This window comes from Pelophylax lessonae (genome assembly GCF_965119305.1).
Source record: "Pelophylax lessonae genome assembly, chromosome: 6".
Lineage (NCBI taxonomy): Eukaryota > Metazoa > Chordata > Amphibia > Anura > Ranidae > Pelophylax > Pelophylax lessonae.
This window is the reverse complement of record NC_138773.1, coordinates 164,574,989-164,590,907: the sequence shown is the minus strand read 5'-3', so window position 1 is coordinate 164,590,907 and position 15,919 is coordinate 164,574,989. Positions and strand designations below refer to the sequence as shown.

The window sequence follows — 15,919 nt, the reverse complement described above, 5'->3', positions numbered from 1 at the left end:
CTCTAGACATCAAAACGTAAGTTATTTGCTGTTAGTTCAACCCATGTGAGCTCATTTTTTGCAGCCTATACAGGCCGACACTTACTGTTCTGTGTACTGTTAATGCCTACTGTACCTCTAGCCATCAAATACTACGTTCTTTGCTGTCATTTCAACCAATGTGAGCTAATTTTTGCAGCCTATACAGGCCGCCACTTACTTCTGTATACTGTGAACGCCTACTGTACCTCTAGCCATCAAAACCTAAGTTCTTTGCTGTCAGTTCAACCCATGTGAGGTCATTTTTGCAGCCTATACAGGCCGACACTTACTGTTCTGCTTAATGTGAATGCCTACTGTTCCTCTAGCTGTCAAATACTACGTTCTTTGATGTCAGTTCAACCAATGTGAGCTAATTTTTGCAGCCTATACAGGCAGCCACTTACTTCTGTATACTGTGAATGCCTACTGTACCTCCAGCCATCAAATACACTACGTTCTTTGCTGTCAGTTCAACCCATGTGAGCTAATTTTTGCAGCCTATACAGGCCGACACTTACTGTTCTGTGTACTGTGAATGCCTACTGTACCTCTAGCCATCATATACTACTTTCTTTGCTGTCAGTTCAACCCATGTGAGTTAATTTTTGCAGCCTATACAGGCCGACACTTACTTCTGTATACTGTGTGAACGCCTACTGTACCTCTAGCCATCAAATACTACGTTCTTTGCTTTCAGTTCAGCCCACGTGAGCTAATTTTTGCAGCCTATACAGGCCGCCACTTACTTCTGTATACTGTGAACGCCTACTGTTCCTCCAGCCATCAAAACTTAAGTTCTTTGCTGTCAGTTCAACCCATGTGAGCTAATTTTTGCAGCCTATACAGGCCGACACTTACTGTTCTGTGTACTGTGAATGCCTACTGTACCTCTAGCCATCAAATACTACATTCTTTGCTGTCAGTTCAACCCATGTGAGCTACATTTTGCAGCCTATACAGGCCGCCACTTACTTCTGTATACTGTGAACGCCTACTGTACCTCTAGCCATCAAAAACTAAGTTCTTTGCTGTCAGTTCAACCCATGTGAGCTCATTTTTGCCACCTATACAGGCTGCCACTTACTTCTGAATACTGTGAATGCCTACTGTACCTCTAGCCATCAAAACCTAAGTTCTTTGCTGTCAGTTCAACCCATGTGAGCTCATTTTTTTAGCCTATACAGGCCGACACTTACTGTTCTGTGTACTGTGAATGCCTACTGTACCTCTAGCCATCAAAAACTACGTTCTTTGCTGTCAGTTCAACCCATGTGAGCTAATTTTTGCAGCCTATACAGGCCACCACTTACTTCTGTATACTGTGAATGCCTACTGTACCTCCAGCCATCAAATACACTACGTTCTTTGCTGTCAGTTAAACCCATGTGGGCTAATTTTTGGGGCCTATACAGGCCGACACTTACTTCGATATACTGTGTGCATGCCTAATGTACCTTCAGCCACAGAATACTACATACTTAGCTTTGAGGTAAACCCATGTGGGCTAATTTTTGAAGCCTATACAGGCCGACACTTACCTATGTATCCTGTGAACGCCTACTGTACCTCTAGCCATCAAAAACAAAGTTCTTTGCTGTCAGTTTAAACCATGTGAGCAAAATTTTGAGCCTATACAGGCCGACACTTACTTATGTATCCTGTGAACACCTACTGTACCTCTAGCCATCAAAAACAAAGTTCTTTGCTGTCAGTTAATCCCATGTGGGCTATTTTTTGGGGCCTTTAATGGCCGACACTTACTTCTGTATCATGTTAATGCCTAATGTACCTTCAGCCACAGAATACTATGTTCTTAGCTGTCAGGTAAATGCATGTGGGCTAATTTTTGGGGCCTGGAATGGCCGACACTTACTTCTTTATCCTGTGAATGCCAAATTTTTCAGACTGGAAATGAAAAACAATGGGTCTGTAAAGGTTCCGCCAAATTGTGGAATGGATGCGGACCCATTTTACAGATGTGTGAATGGACCCTATATGTATTAGACAATGTATTTACCGGCTGCTGTCAGTTCTGGCTGATTTATGGAAAAAAAAATTTAGGGCAACTTTTTCAATTGCAATACTTCTGTTATGACATTGTCCATGTGCTGGGACTATTTGTGCACAGCTAGTACGTCTTTTGTGGCTGCAAATATGACCTAGAGGTTTTTAAAGTTCGCCTCCTATTAAAGTCAATTGGGCCCGCCGTGAAATCGCGGTTCGCGGACTTTTGAGAAAATTTGCAGGTGACGTTCGCGAACCGCCCCGGTCGATGTTCGTCCATCACTAGCCATGAAGATTTACATTTAAACGTAAGTGCTATTTCCTAACACATCCTTACTTTCACAGCCACTGTCAGCTCTAGGTTGCTAGTAGTTAGTAGGTCAAACAGAGCCTTGTTTCTAGTTGGGGAATCCACCAACTGACACATAAAATTGTCCCGCGAGACATGTAAAAAGTGCTGAGCTTCAGAGGGTTGTGCAGCTCCATCTGCCCAGCCAATAGTATTTGGATAATTATTATTAGCCTCGCTGCCAATTTTTTTTTTTTTTTGAACCAAACAAACGTTTATTGAGTTAAGCACAACATAGAAATATACAAAAAAAATATCGTCAGACATATGCACAAATATAGGATTACATAGTCAAAAAAACGTAAGCATCACACTGGGCAAGCAATACAAGATATGAGATGCAAACAATAAGATAACAATGCACAGGACTTGTTGTGAGCAGAACCGGACTACCCATCTCAGTCCAACTCATAGTAGAGGCCATGGGCGCAGGCCCAGAAACCAGACTCCGTGCCAAAGCATAAACATACAGTAACCACTGTTTCCTAATTTTCACATGTATCAGGGGCCTCCAGCCACCTATCCCAGATTTTGTTATACCTTTTGGGGCAGCCCCTATTAGCATACATGACTTTCTTGAAAGGGAGAGTAGCGCTCACCGCTGCCTTCCATGCCGGTTGCACAGGTTGCATCCATTTCAAGGCTATAACTTTCCTGGCAGTAAACAGGGTCTCCCGGAGAAACTGAACCATATGTTTGTCCGCGTCAGACTCGGGAAATATCCCAAGTAGGCACAACTTGGGGTCCAGGGTAGTCGGGCATCCCATGCGGTCATGACCTCGCTGCCAATTTTAACTGTGCAAGGAAACTGATCTCCTCTTCATCCCTTCTTCACCTATAAATCACTCTTGACACATGAATACCCCTCCCCCTCTTTTAGCTACCCTATCCCTTTGAAGCAGGGAGTACCCCTGGGCAGTTGCACGTCAGTCATTTTAAATCTCAAACCAGTTCTCTGTTCCACCTACAAAAGCCAAAATCCTCATGCATCAGTAGTTCCAGTTCCTCCATTTTGTTCACAAAGCTTCTAGCATTAGTAAACATGCCTTTTAGTTTTGTAAGGCAACATATCTTTTTTTTTCCTGTTTATTCTGGGGCTGTGGTCAGATTCTGCCAGCCCACACTCCTTCTCTGGTGCACAGAATGCCCAGGTACTGTTTAAGTACACATTTTTCCATCTATCAGTGACCATTGAGGGAGAATGCAATCAACTCAGAAAATATGTGTACTTAACATCTTCATGACCACACTATAGCTATGATGGCCACAGCGCGGCCACACTTTGCTGGGAGGCCATCATATGATGTCCTCCAGTGCTCACGCTGCCTGCGCACCCCCTGCGGTGGGCATCAGCAGTGATCTGTGATCGCTTCGTCCTTCAGATGCAGCTGATCACAGTTGGGGGTAAAGAGCTAATCACAACAGCTCTTTACCTCTGTGAATGGACACAGCTGATCACAATGTAAAAATAATTTGCCTGGTTATCAGCAATTCTCCCCTCACGCTGACAGCATGTGAGGGGGGGGGAGAGCCAAAAAACGGCAAATCCACACAGTGCCCACCAGTAGTGCCAATCAGTGCCGCCTATCAGTAATGCCTATCAGTGCTGCCCGTCAGTGCCGCTTCTGGGTTTCTATAGCAAACAGCCAAGCAAAGCCGATCCTGGCTTTGTTTGGCTATTCAGCCAGCCGGCTGGTCACTTGGTTCTCCCAGTGAGACAACAGATGTCCCCTCCCGCTGCTTGTAAGAGCAATCCAGCAGCTAGTTAGCCATTGGAATTGAATTTATAAGAGAGCCAACTGCAGGTATCATTCCTGTATAACCACCAAAAGTCCAGCAACGTAAGGGTACGTCTCTGTTTGGGAAGTGGTTACTGACCCCTTACATAATAAGCATGCATGATCAGTATCAATCACTCTTCTGTTTGCTCATTACTAAAGCATAGTAAATGTTTATAAATAAACAGGAAGCCTTTAGCCCCCATGCACACAGGGCATCATAAAAAACGATCTCCAAAGCTGTTTCTTGATGCCAGGAAAAAGCGACGTCAAAAACGCGCCTCAAGCCGCGTTTTGCATTGGTGTCATAGCGCGTTCAGACCCGTTTTGGGGCGCGTCAGCGCTAACCAGTGTTTTTAAAACTAAACACAACTTTTTACATAAATTCACTCCCATATTACCCAGAATTCCATAGAATATGTGAACTATCACATGACTATGCCATTTTGTGAGGAGAAACTGAGGAGAGAGCGTTTTACTGAGTTTTGGGAGATTGTTTTTAGGAAAATAGATCCTGTGATTCAAAAATCGATGGGGCAATCCTGCTGATTGTTCTGCATAGGATGAGGCGAAGGGGACAGATGGAGGAGGAGGAGAGAAGCAGCAGACGGCGTAGATTCTGGATACATCCAATTGTATCCCAGCGTCCTATGTTGGGGTACTTTCAGAGCATGTATGCCCACCTTTGCATGCATCCTGAAAAATTCGATAACTTTACCACAGTGTCAGTGCCTGTCTTCGATGACCTGCTGGAGAGTCAGGCCAAGGCTGGAAAGGATGGACACCATGATGAGAAGCAGTGTGTCACCAGAGGAATGACTGCTTGTGACACTCCGGTAAGTGATATTTGTTTTGAAGGGGGGTTAGTGCCTTTTCACACATATGCAATGTCACACATTGCATGACATTGCATGCAATTTGTGCCGCACTGCTATGCAAATCACATGCAATGTCTGTTCATTGCGATTTCATCCAAACAGATTGTATGGCTTATGTCGCATCGCATGTATACAACATGTATTGTATTGTATTGTTTTGACACTCCCAATTTTGTTCTTTTAGGTTCCTTGCTACAGGATTGAGTTTCATGTCCTTGCACCACCACTTTCTTCTTGGCGTTTTGAGGGTTGGCAAGATAGTCCGAGAAAGCTGTGTGGCAATATGGGAGGAGCCGAATCTAGTTATAATGCCGGAACCAACAGAAGACATCTGGGAAACAGTGGTGGACGCATTTTGGGAAAAAACTCAGTTTCCCAATTGTCTGGGTGCCCTGGATGGCAAAAACACCAGGGTGAAGAAGCCTCAGGTTCATCATATAATAACTATAAAAAAATACTTCTCGGTGGTCCTCCTGGCATTGGCTGATGCAAATCTGTGGTTCATTGTGGTTGATGTTGGAGCATATGGCAGCTAGAGTCAGCCTTCGGATGTCGACTACATGAAGGAATGCTCAGCATTCCAGAAAGCAGGCCTCTACCTTGTACCGAGGAACCAAGTTTACCATTGGTCATGGTAGCAGACGAGGCCTTTGGACTGGTGAAAATCTAATGAGGCCATACAGTGGCTATTGTCTCAGCGATGGCCAAAAGATTTTCAATTATCGTCTCAGCCATGCACGCTGCATTGTTGAATGTGCCTTTGGAATCTGCACAGCAAAATGGAGAGTGTTACTCAACAGTATGCAGCTTGATGTGGAGAATGCCATTAAGGTGGTCCTGGCATGCTGTGTCCTCCACAACTTCCTGCGGGAGAAGGAGAGGAGCACCGTTGAACTGGAACCCCGAAACTCAAATCAACGAGTGCAATTTTTGGACTTGCGGTCCACAGCACAGGTGATGGCCATTCATAATCAGTTTGCTGATTTCTTCTTATCACCTGATGGAGAAGTTTTGTGGCAAAATGATTATATTTTAAAAAAAATGTTGTATCTTTCTAAGCTCTGCCTTCTTGTTTTTTTTTTTATTTAAATAAAGCATTTTAAAATTTGGCAGTTCTTTTCATGTCTCCCATTTCTTTAGTTCAGCTGTGCCTTGTACGTTGTTGGGCTGCACTTACGCTTGCCCCAGGCAGAGGAAAAAGAGTCCTTTTCTTCTGCTGGAGGCAAGCGTATGATACCCGTATGCTAACATACTGCTGAAGTGTACCAAAACCCACAAAAAAACCATACAAATTCACGTTTTAAATTAACAATGATTTATTAAATTTTCAAAGATTTATTTTAGTAACAAAACAAAAAAGCTCAACTTATAACTGCTGATATTGAGCAGATTGGTCAGCAGGGCTCGGATGAGGTGATTGGGGATGGGGGAAAGTGGATTTGGGGTGGAAATGGGTAGGTTGGGGCAGGCGCTTGTTCCCAAAGTCCTGCGGATAGTAGGGTCCTTGGAAAGCAAGGGGTGTGGGAACATTGGAGAATGTTGAATGTTCTGGAGGAGGAGGAGGGGGAGGAGGAAATTTCATGGAGAAATGTGGGGGGTAATAGAAAGGGTAGGAATGGCTGGGTGGTGGCTGCCGTCTAAGTTGCTGATATGAGGGGGGTGGTAGCTTTGCTGCAGTCCTGGGGGACATTGTGAGATCCCGAAAAGCACTGTATTGATCGCTAGGTGGTGGCCCACCACTTAATTTTGTGTTATGGTATTGCATAGCAATACCGTACATTCGATCCATACAGTGCTTCTCCTCAGCTCCACCAATGTCCTCCGGGATGTGGTACAGGTTTCGCAGGAATGAGGCGAGCGGATTCAAAGGATCCAAAAATGGGTCCACGCTGCGCCTCTCCTGTCACACTGCCTGCAGCGAGGCTACTACCCTGTCCTCATTTTCCGGTGTAAAAATGCCACCCCTCTGGCGCTGATTGCGGCCTCTACCACGTGCACTCCCATTGCCACGGCCACGGCAACGAACTTCCCCTTGTTATTCGGGTTCCTGGTGGAGGCTGCTGGCAGCTTTAACCTGGCTCCTAGATTCCTGTGAACAGAAATGAACATGTTCAGATTGGTACATAGACTGACAGACAGGAAGAGACATAATGGATGGATAATTACCTGTACTGGGTATTGGCATTGGAGAATAGATACTGTTGATTAGGTGATAGCACCTCTGCATCTGTCACACTGCCAGTTTCGACACAAGCAGCATCTGGAGCATCCACCTTCTCCATACGCTCCCTGCTGTCCGAAATGTTTGATTTTGTGCTACAGAGAATAAAACGGTTAAGATTTTGTACGTTTTTGAATTTTTGGTACATTAGAGCAATGCACAAAAGGGTATATGTGACATTAAAAAAAAAAAAACTTACTCTCTTGCGTTCTCTATCATGGATCGGCGCAGGAACGCAAGATGATTATAAAACAAATGCTGTTTTTTAGCCGGAGCTGCTGCCCCACTCAGCTGAGACTTCTCAAGTTCGGTGAGATCTCTCCTGACTCGGTCGCTTAGGGATTTCAACCGACGTTGTAATGTTTTGCCTACAGAAAATTGAAAAAAGGGTTAATATGCTTTCTAAAAAAAAAAACATAGCAAACATTCCTTGAAGAAAAAAAAAAACAAAAAACTTACTTCTGTCCTTTTTGGCTGAATTGCTCAGCCGGGCCCAGTCTGGTGTGAGCTCCATGGAAATTTAATTCCAGATCTTTGTGATACGAAAAGGACAGCGCTCAAATAATAAGTGATAAATATTAATTAGTTATATACATCTTTAACTGGACATTCAGTGATATAAATCCAAAAGTGCTTTAAATTATTATAAAGTGACTGTGCCTTTAATAAAGAATGGGATATATAAATGGTGTTTTTATCCCTTTAAGTGCCCAGTGCAAAAAAACACAATAATGATAGTCACACAGTCCTTGGTGATAAAACATATTAAAGTGCTTGTGCTCAGTGAAATCCAATTCCACGTGCAGACATGATGACGAAAAGCGTTGGGTCCCATGCTACGCCCTACGTCACTTCCACCTTTTGGAGTGCAGCCAGAACGCAAACCGGCTCCAACGCTGTTTCCTATGTACCGGCTTGAAATATCGTTCTGAACTTGTAAGTGACTACTTTATTTTTCATTAATAAGTCTATGCATATAACGCTATGAGCCTCCCTATTGTATTTCATGCGGCTTGTTGAGACCACCACAATTCCATAGAGGATATCCGTGCAGCCTATCCCAAATAGCAGGTCGGATCCCTGAATCCACATCCCTAAGCCCACAGAGGAATAGTGATCAACACAAAGGGACCATTTACCTACGTTAAACCCCAAGGGGTCATCTGGTAAGTGGGCTAATTCCTGGTGACGGATTCCCCTCCTTTGTCTGCATGTGGAATTGGATCTCACTGAGCACCATAATTTTAATATATTTTATCACCAAGGACTGTGTGACTATCATTATTGTGTTTTTTTGCACTGGGCACTTAAAGGGATAAAAACACCATTTACAGTGCCTTGCGAAAGTATTCGGCCCCCTTGAACTTTGCGAACTTTTGCCACATTTCAGGCTTCAAACATAAAGATATAAAACTGTAATTTTTTGTAAAGAATCAACAACACGTGGGACACAATCATGAAGTGGAACGAAATTTATTGGATATTTCCAACTTTGTCAACAAATAAAAAACTGAAAAATTGGGCATGCAAAATTATTCAGCCCCTTTACTTTCAGTGCAGCAAACTCTCTCCAGAAGTTCAGTGAGGGTCTCTGAATGATCCAATGTTGACCTAAATGACTAATGATAATAAATAGAATCCACCTGTGTGTAATCAAGTCTCCGTATAAATGCACCTGCACTGTGATAGTCTCAGAGGTCTGTTTAAAGCAGGTCCGAGATACTGTTGTGGAGAAGTTTAAAGCCCGATTTGGATACAAAAAGATTTCCCAAGCTTTAAACATCCCAAGGAGCACTGTGCAAGCGATAATATTGAAATGGAAGGAGTATCAGACCACTGCAAATCTACAAAGACCTGGCCGTCCCTCTAAACTTTCAGCTCATACAAGGAGAAGACTGATCAGAGATGCAGCTAATAGGCCCATGATCACTCTGGATGAACTGCAGAGATTTACAGCTGAGGTGGGAGACTCTGTCCATAGGACAATAATCAGTCGTATACTGCATAAATCAGGCCTTTATGGAAGAGTGGCAAGAAGAGAGCCATTTCTTAAAGATATACATAAAAAGTGTTGTTTAACCACTTAAGCCCCGGAGGATTTGGCTGCTAAAGGACCAGGGGTTTTTTTGCGATTTTTTACTGCGTGAATTTAACGGACAATTGTGCGGTCGTGCGACGCTGTACCTAAACGAATTTGACGTCCTTTTTTTCCCACAAACAGAGCTTTCTTTTGGTGGTATTTGATCACCTGTGCGATTTTTTGATCACGCGCTATAAACAAAAAAAGAGCGTAAATTTTGCAAAAATAACAATATTTTTCACATTTTTTTATATGAAATTCCCCCAAAAAAAAAGTAAAAATCAAAATTTTTTAACATTTTTCGGCCAATTTGTTTTATGCTACCTATGTTTGGTAAAAAAAATTGCAAAAAGCGTATTTTGATTGGTTTGCGCAAAAGTTATCGCGTTTACTAACAAAGGGAAAGATTTTTGTCATTTTTGGTGTTTTTTTTTTTAACGCGTAATGGCGGCGATCTGCGATTTTTTTTTCGGTACTGCGACATTGCGGCGGACAGATCGGACCCTTGACTGACATTTTTGACACTTTTGGGGGTACCAGTGACATTACTGCAGTAATCAGTGCTATATATATGCACTGTTACTGCAAAAATGACACTGGCAGGGAAGGGGTTAACTTTATTGGACAGGGAGGGGTTAAGTGTGTCCTAGGGGCGTGATTCTAACTGTGTAGGGACATTCCTATTGGTGTAAAAGCAAAGATCAACCGTTCTACATAGTAGAACGGACAGATCTTCACTTTTACACAGGGAGAACTGACAGGCAGCTTGTTTACACAAGCCGCTCTGTCTTTCTCCCTTCACAGGAGCGATCGCAGTGTGACTGGCGGACTTCGAGTTCGCCGGTCACACGCACTGACTTGCCTGTGAACGAGCCGCGGCGGGCGTGCGCCTCGGCGGGCGCGCGCGCGCCCGCGATAGGCTCGCAAGTCAGTGACAGGCGACTGACGTACCGATACGTCACTCTGCCTGGCCGGGGCTGACCGCCGCAGTATATAGTCGTGCGGCAGTCGGCAACCGGTTAAAGTTTGCCACAAGCCACCTGGGAGACACACCAAACATGTGGAAGAAGGTGCTCTGGTCAGATGGAACCAAAATCAAACTTTTTGGCAACAATGCAAAACGTTATGTTTGGCGTAAAAGCAACACAGCTCATCACCCTGAACACACCATCCCCACTGTCAAACATGGTGGTGGCAGTATCGTGGTTTAGGCCTTCTTTTCTTCAGCAGGGACAGGGAAGATGGTTAAAATTGATGGGAAGATGGATGGAGCCAAATACAGGACCATTCTGGAAGAAAACCTGATGGAGTCTGCAAAAGACCTGAGACTGGGACAGAGATTTGTCTTCCAACAAGACAATGATCCAAAACATAAAGCAAAATCTACAATGGAATGGTTCACAAATAAACATATCCAGATGTTAGAATGGCCAAGTCAAAGTCCAGACCTGAATCCAATCGAGAATCTGTGGAAAGAACTGAAAACTGCTGTTCACAAACGCTCTCCATCCAAGCTCACTGAGCTCAAGCTGTTTGGCAAGGAGGAATGGGCAAAAATTTCAGTCTTTCGATGTGCAAAACTGATAGAGACATACCCTAAGCAACTTACAGCTGTAATCGCAGCAAAAGGTCGTGCTACAAAGTATTAACTTAAGGGGGCTGAATAATTTTGCACGCCCAATTTTTCAGTTTTGTATTTGTTAAAAAAGTTTGAAATATCCAATAAATGTCGTTCCACTTCATGATTGTGTCCCACTTGTTGTTGATTCTTCACAAAAAATTACAGTTTTATATCTTTATGTTTGAAGCCTGAAATGTGGCAAAAGTTTTCAAAGTTCAAGGGGGCCGAATACTTTCGCAAAGCACTGTATATATCCCATTCTTTATTAAAGGCACTGTCACTTTATAATAACTTAAAGCACTTTTGGATTTATATCACTGAATGTCCAGTTAAAGATGTATATAACTAATTAATATTTATCACTTATTATTTGAGAGCTGTCCTTTTCGTATCACATTTATCACAACCAGGGCTGGACTGGGAATAAAATTCAGCCCTGGAAATAATTTCATACCAGCCCCATAGTATTTATATACCACCCCAACAGCATAACGTCATTATTTTCTTGTTCATAAAAGGGAAAACCATGCAAAACCACCTCATTAATGACACCCCAAATGCAGTGTGTTTGCCTGCACCAGATTGCATTGTACAGCGGCACCAATGAGATCCGGGTGCAGTGCGTTTCTAAAAGAAGTGTATGTGCTACTTTTGGCGTGATCAAATGAATGTGTTGAAAAGAGCATCGCATCAGAAAGCAAAGTGGGTTCCTGCATGATTCCGATGTGAACCGACAATAAACGCAGTATAAACGCATATGGAAGAATAATGAATGTATTTAAATGAGCCTAACTTACATCTTATACATAGTTACATAGTTAGTGAGGTTGAAAAAATACATAAGTCCATCCAGTTCAACCTATGATGTGTGTGTGTGTTTGCTTTTAACCGTACATTGTATACCCCTGTATGTTGTGGTCTTTAAGGTGTCCATCCAATAGTTTTTTGAAACTATCAATGCTCCCCGCTGATACGACTGCTTGTGGAAGAGAATTCCACATCCTTACCGCTCTTACAGTGAAGAACCCCTTACGCACTTTAAGGTTAAACCGCCTTTCCTCAAGTTTTAGTGAGTGGCCACGTGTCTTTTTGTATCTCCTTTCTCTGAATAGTTTGTTCCTTATGCTAGGGTCGCCAGTACAGTATTTGTACATTGATATCATATCCCCCCTCAATCGTCTCTTCTCCAGAGAGAATAGGTTCAGTGCTTGTAGTCTTTCCTCATAGCTGATGTCCTCCATTCCCCTAATTATTTTTGTTGCCCTTCTCTGGACTTTCTCCAGTTCCAGCACATCCTTCCTGAGGACCGGTGCCCAGAACTGGACAGCATACTCCAGATGTGGCCGGACCAGAGTCTTGTAGAGTGGAAGAATAATCTCTTTATTTCTGGAGTGAATCCCCTTTTTTATACAACCCAGTATTCTATTTGCTTTGCTTGCGGCGGCTTGGCATTGCATGCCACTGCCAAGCCTAGTGTCTACCAGTACCCCCAGGTCCCTTTCCATCCTAGACTCACCCAGAGGTTCCCCCCCTAGTGAGTAGCTTGCTTTCTGGTTTCTGGCCCCCAAGTGCATTACTTTACATTTTTCTACATCTCATCTGCCATGTAGTTGCCCACCCCGTTATTTTGTTCAGGTCTGCTTGCAAGATTTCCACATCCTGCATAGAAGATATTGGCATGCCTAATTTAGTATCATCTGCAAATACTGAGATTGTACTAGATATCCCCTCCTCTAGATCATTTATGAATAAATTAAACAGGATTGGTCCCAGGACAGAACCCTGGGGGACCCCACTTTCCACTCCCGCCCAATCCGAGTACTCCCCATTAATCACTACCCTCTGTACTCTCCCCTGGAGCCAGTTCTCTATCCAGGTACTCACCTTATGGTCCATACCTACCTTCCTTAGTTTGTACAGTAAGCGTTTGTGGGGAACGGTGTCAAAGGCCTTTGCAAAGTCCAGATACACCACATCCACAGGCTTACCCTTATCTAAGTGGCAGCTCACTTCATCGTAGAAGGTTAATAGATTGGTTTGGCACGAACGATTTTTCATGAATCCATGCTGATTACTACTTATAATACCGTTTTCATTACTAAAGTCTTGTATGTGGTCCCTTATCATCCCCTCCAAAATTTTGCAGACTACTGATGTTAGGCTGACCGGCCTATAGTTACCCGGGATATATCTCGGCCCCTTTTTAAATATTGGTACCACGTTGGCTTTTTTCCAATCAGCTGGCACCATACCCGTCTGTAAACTATACTTAAAGATCAAGAATAATGGTCTGGCAATCACCTGGCTGAGCTCATTAAGAACCCTTGGGTGCAAGCCATCCGGTCCCGGGGATTTATTTATGTTAAGTTTCTCTAGTTTAGCTCTAAGTCTATCCTCTGTTAGCCATGGCGGCACTTCCTGAGGTGTATTATTTAGTTCGGCCTTACAAGCGGGGTTCGTGTAGCCCCCCGATTCCTTTGTGAAGACTGAAGAAAAGAAATTATTTAACACTTCCGCCTTTTCTCTGTCCTCTGTGGCCATTTTTCCTTTATCATCTTTTATGGGGCCAATGTGCTCTGGCCTCGCTTTCTTACTGTTTATATACTTAAAGAACTTCTTGGGGTTCTTTTTACTCTCCTCCGCTATATGTCTCTCGTGTTCTATTTTAGCCGCCCTGATTTCGTCTTTACATTTCTTATTACACTCTTTGTAGTGCTTAAATGCTGCCAATGACCCCTCAGTCTTGTATTTTTTGAAGGCCTTTTCTTTAGCTCTAATATACATTTTTATGTTGGAGTTTAGCCACCCAGGGTTTAGTTTTGCTCTTTTAAATTTATTTCCCTGTGGAATGCACTGGCCCACCCCCTTGTTAAGTATGCTCTTGAAGCACTCCCATTTTTCCTCTGTGTTCTTTGTTCCCAGGGTTCTATCCCATTTGATATTTTCTAGCAGCGAGCGCAGTTTAGGGAAATTGACTCTTTTGAAATTCAGTGTCCTTATATTACCCTTGTGTTTCCTATTACTGTAATTAATACTGAAACCAATTGACCTATGGTCACTGTTCCCTAAGTTGTCCCGTATTTCTATATCCGTGAGGAGGTCTGTATTGTTGGTAATCAGTAGGTCAAGTACCGCATTGTTTCTTGTCGGTGCATTCACCATCTGACTCATGAAATTGTCCTGCAAAACATTTAGGAACTGCCGAGCCTTGGCTGAATGCGCGGTTCCTTCTGCCCAGTCTATATCAGGATAATTAAAGTCCCCCATTATAATGACATTTCCCATCCTTGCTGCCAATCCTATCTGTAACATGAGGTCCGCCTCACCCTCCTCCCTCTGGTTGGGGGGCCTATAGCATACGCCCAATATTACCTTCCCTACCGTGCCTTTCCTTTGAAGCTCTACCCATAGAGATTCTGCCTCATCCATAGCTCCATTATTAATATCATCCCTCATATTTACCTGTATACTGTTCTTAATATACAAACATACCCCTCCCCCTTTTTTACCCTCTCTATCTCTGCGATAAAGGGAATACCCCTGAATGGTCGCCATCCAGTCATGAGAGCTGTCAAACCAAGTCTCAGTTATCCCCACAAAATCTAAGTCCACCTCAAACATCAGCAGCTCCAGCTCTCCCATCTTGTTGGCCAGGCTTCTGGCATTGGTATACAAGCCTCGTAATTTTGATCGGTTACATTTATCCTCATTTGATGTTTTTAGGCTGCTCTCTTGATTTTTCCCCATACCCACCCTGGGTTTAGGAGCTCCGAACACCCTACCGCTAATGCCCCCATTTCTGCCCTCTGAAACTTGCTTTCCACTGGCTAATTCTACAACTGTACCCTCCCTCCCATTCCCTAGTTTAAAAGCCCCTCTAACTTTTTGGCCATCCTCTCACCCAGTACGGCTGCACCCACCCCATTTAGGTGCAATCCGTCCCTACCAAAGAGCCGGTGACCGACTGAGAAGTCGGCCCAGTTCTCCAGAAACCCGAAACCCTCCTTACTACACCAGCTCCTCAGCCACTCGTTAACTTCCCTAATCTCCCGCTGCCTCTCTGGTGTGGCTCGAGGTAGAGGTAGTATTTCGGAAAATACTACCTTGGAGGTCCTAGTCCTCAACTTAGCACCTAAGTCCCTGAAATCGTTTAGGACTCTCCGTCTTCCTCTGCCTATGTCATTGGTACCCACGTGTACCATGACAGCTGGGTCTTCCCCAGCCCCACCCAATAATCTGTTCACCCGATCCGCGATGTGCCGAACCCGAGCGCCCGGCAAACAACAGACTGTTCGGCGCACCCGGTCTTTGTCACAGATTACACTATCTGTCCTTCTAATAATTGAGTCCCCTACCACCAGCACCTGTCTTTCCTTTCCCTTTCTCCCGGCCTCACTGGAGGAGTTCTTCCCCTGGCAGCTACGGGCGTCGCTCTGCTCCAGCAATGCTGGTCCCTGACTGGTTTCCCCAACATCACACAACGGGGCGTATCTATTGGGGTGCTCCAGCCTCCTTGCCTTGTCCCCTTCTACCCCTCCTAACTGTCACCCCTCTACTCTGCTCTGATGCCTGCACCTCCAATACTCTGCCCACCTCTGTGCAGGCCCCTGTCTGCACCTGACTGGTACGATCCTGGCTCTCCTCTGGTATGGACATTCGTCTCAGTGTTGCCAGCTGCTTCCCTAGATTCAGGACCTGAGCTTCCAGGGAAGCAACGTGCTTACATTTTGCGCATTTGTATTCGCCCTCGATCACATGTCTGAGGAACGCATACATATCACAAGATGTACACCGAGTCGCATCTCCACACCCGCCGGGCATTGTACCTACTATCTAATCTAATGGGGATTCAGCGATTTAAGTCTATCCTATGTCGCTATTTCCTGGCTTCCTAACGCTACCTTCTCACCCTCTGGTATTCCGCTCCACTCACTTGACACCGGTCAGTCACCCAACACTCACAATCT

General features: G+C 44.2%; 1 protein-coding gene and 1 pseudogene across 2 annotated transcripts in view; one reads left to right on the top strand and one right to left on the bottom strand.

Annotated features, from left to right (window-relative positions):
* The window catches only part of LOC309558682, a 760,318-nt pseudogene extending 753,436 nt beyond the window's left edge, over positions 1-6,882 (top strand). The window contains exons 4-5 of the transcript in view: positions 5,862-6,046; positions 6,798-6,882. The product of the transcript in view is annotated as an uncharacterized misc_RNA (transcript). The remainder of the gene's footprint in view (positions 1-5,861; positions 6,047-6,797) is intronic.
* A 256-nt stretch (positions 6,883-7,138) lies between these two features.
* On the bottom strand, positions 7,139-7,765 carry LOC309558681 (uncharacterized protein; the record flags this gene model as incomplete). The annotated part of the gene is made up of 3 exons (XM_082261739.1): positions 7,139-7,346; positions 7,451-7,619; positions 7,711-7,765. 3 exons carry the CDS (start codon positions 7,763-7,765, stop codon positions 7,193-7,195), a joined length of 378 nt encoding a protein of 125 aa, XP_082117865.1. The 3' UTR covers positions 7,139-7,192.
* Between the last annotated feature and the right edge of the window lie 8,154 nt (positions 7,766-15,919).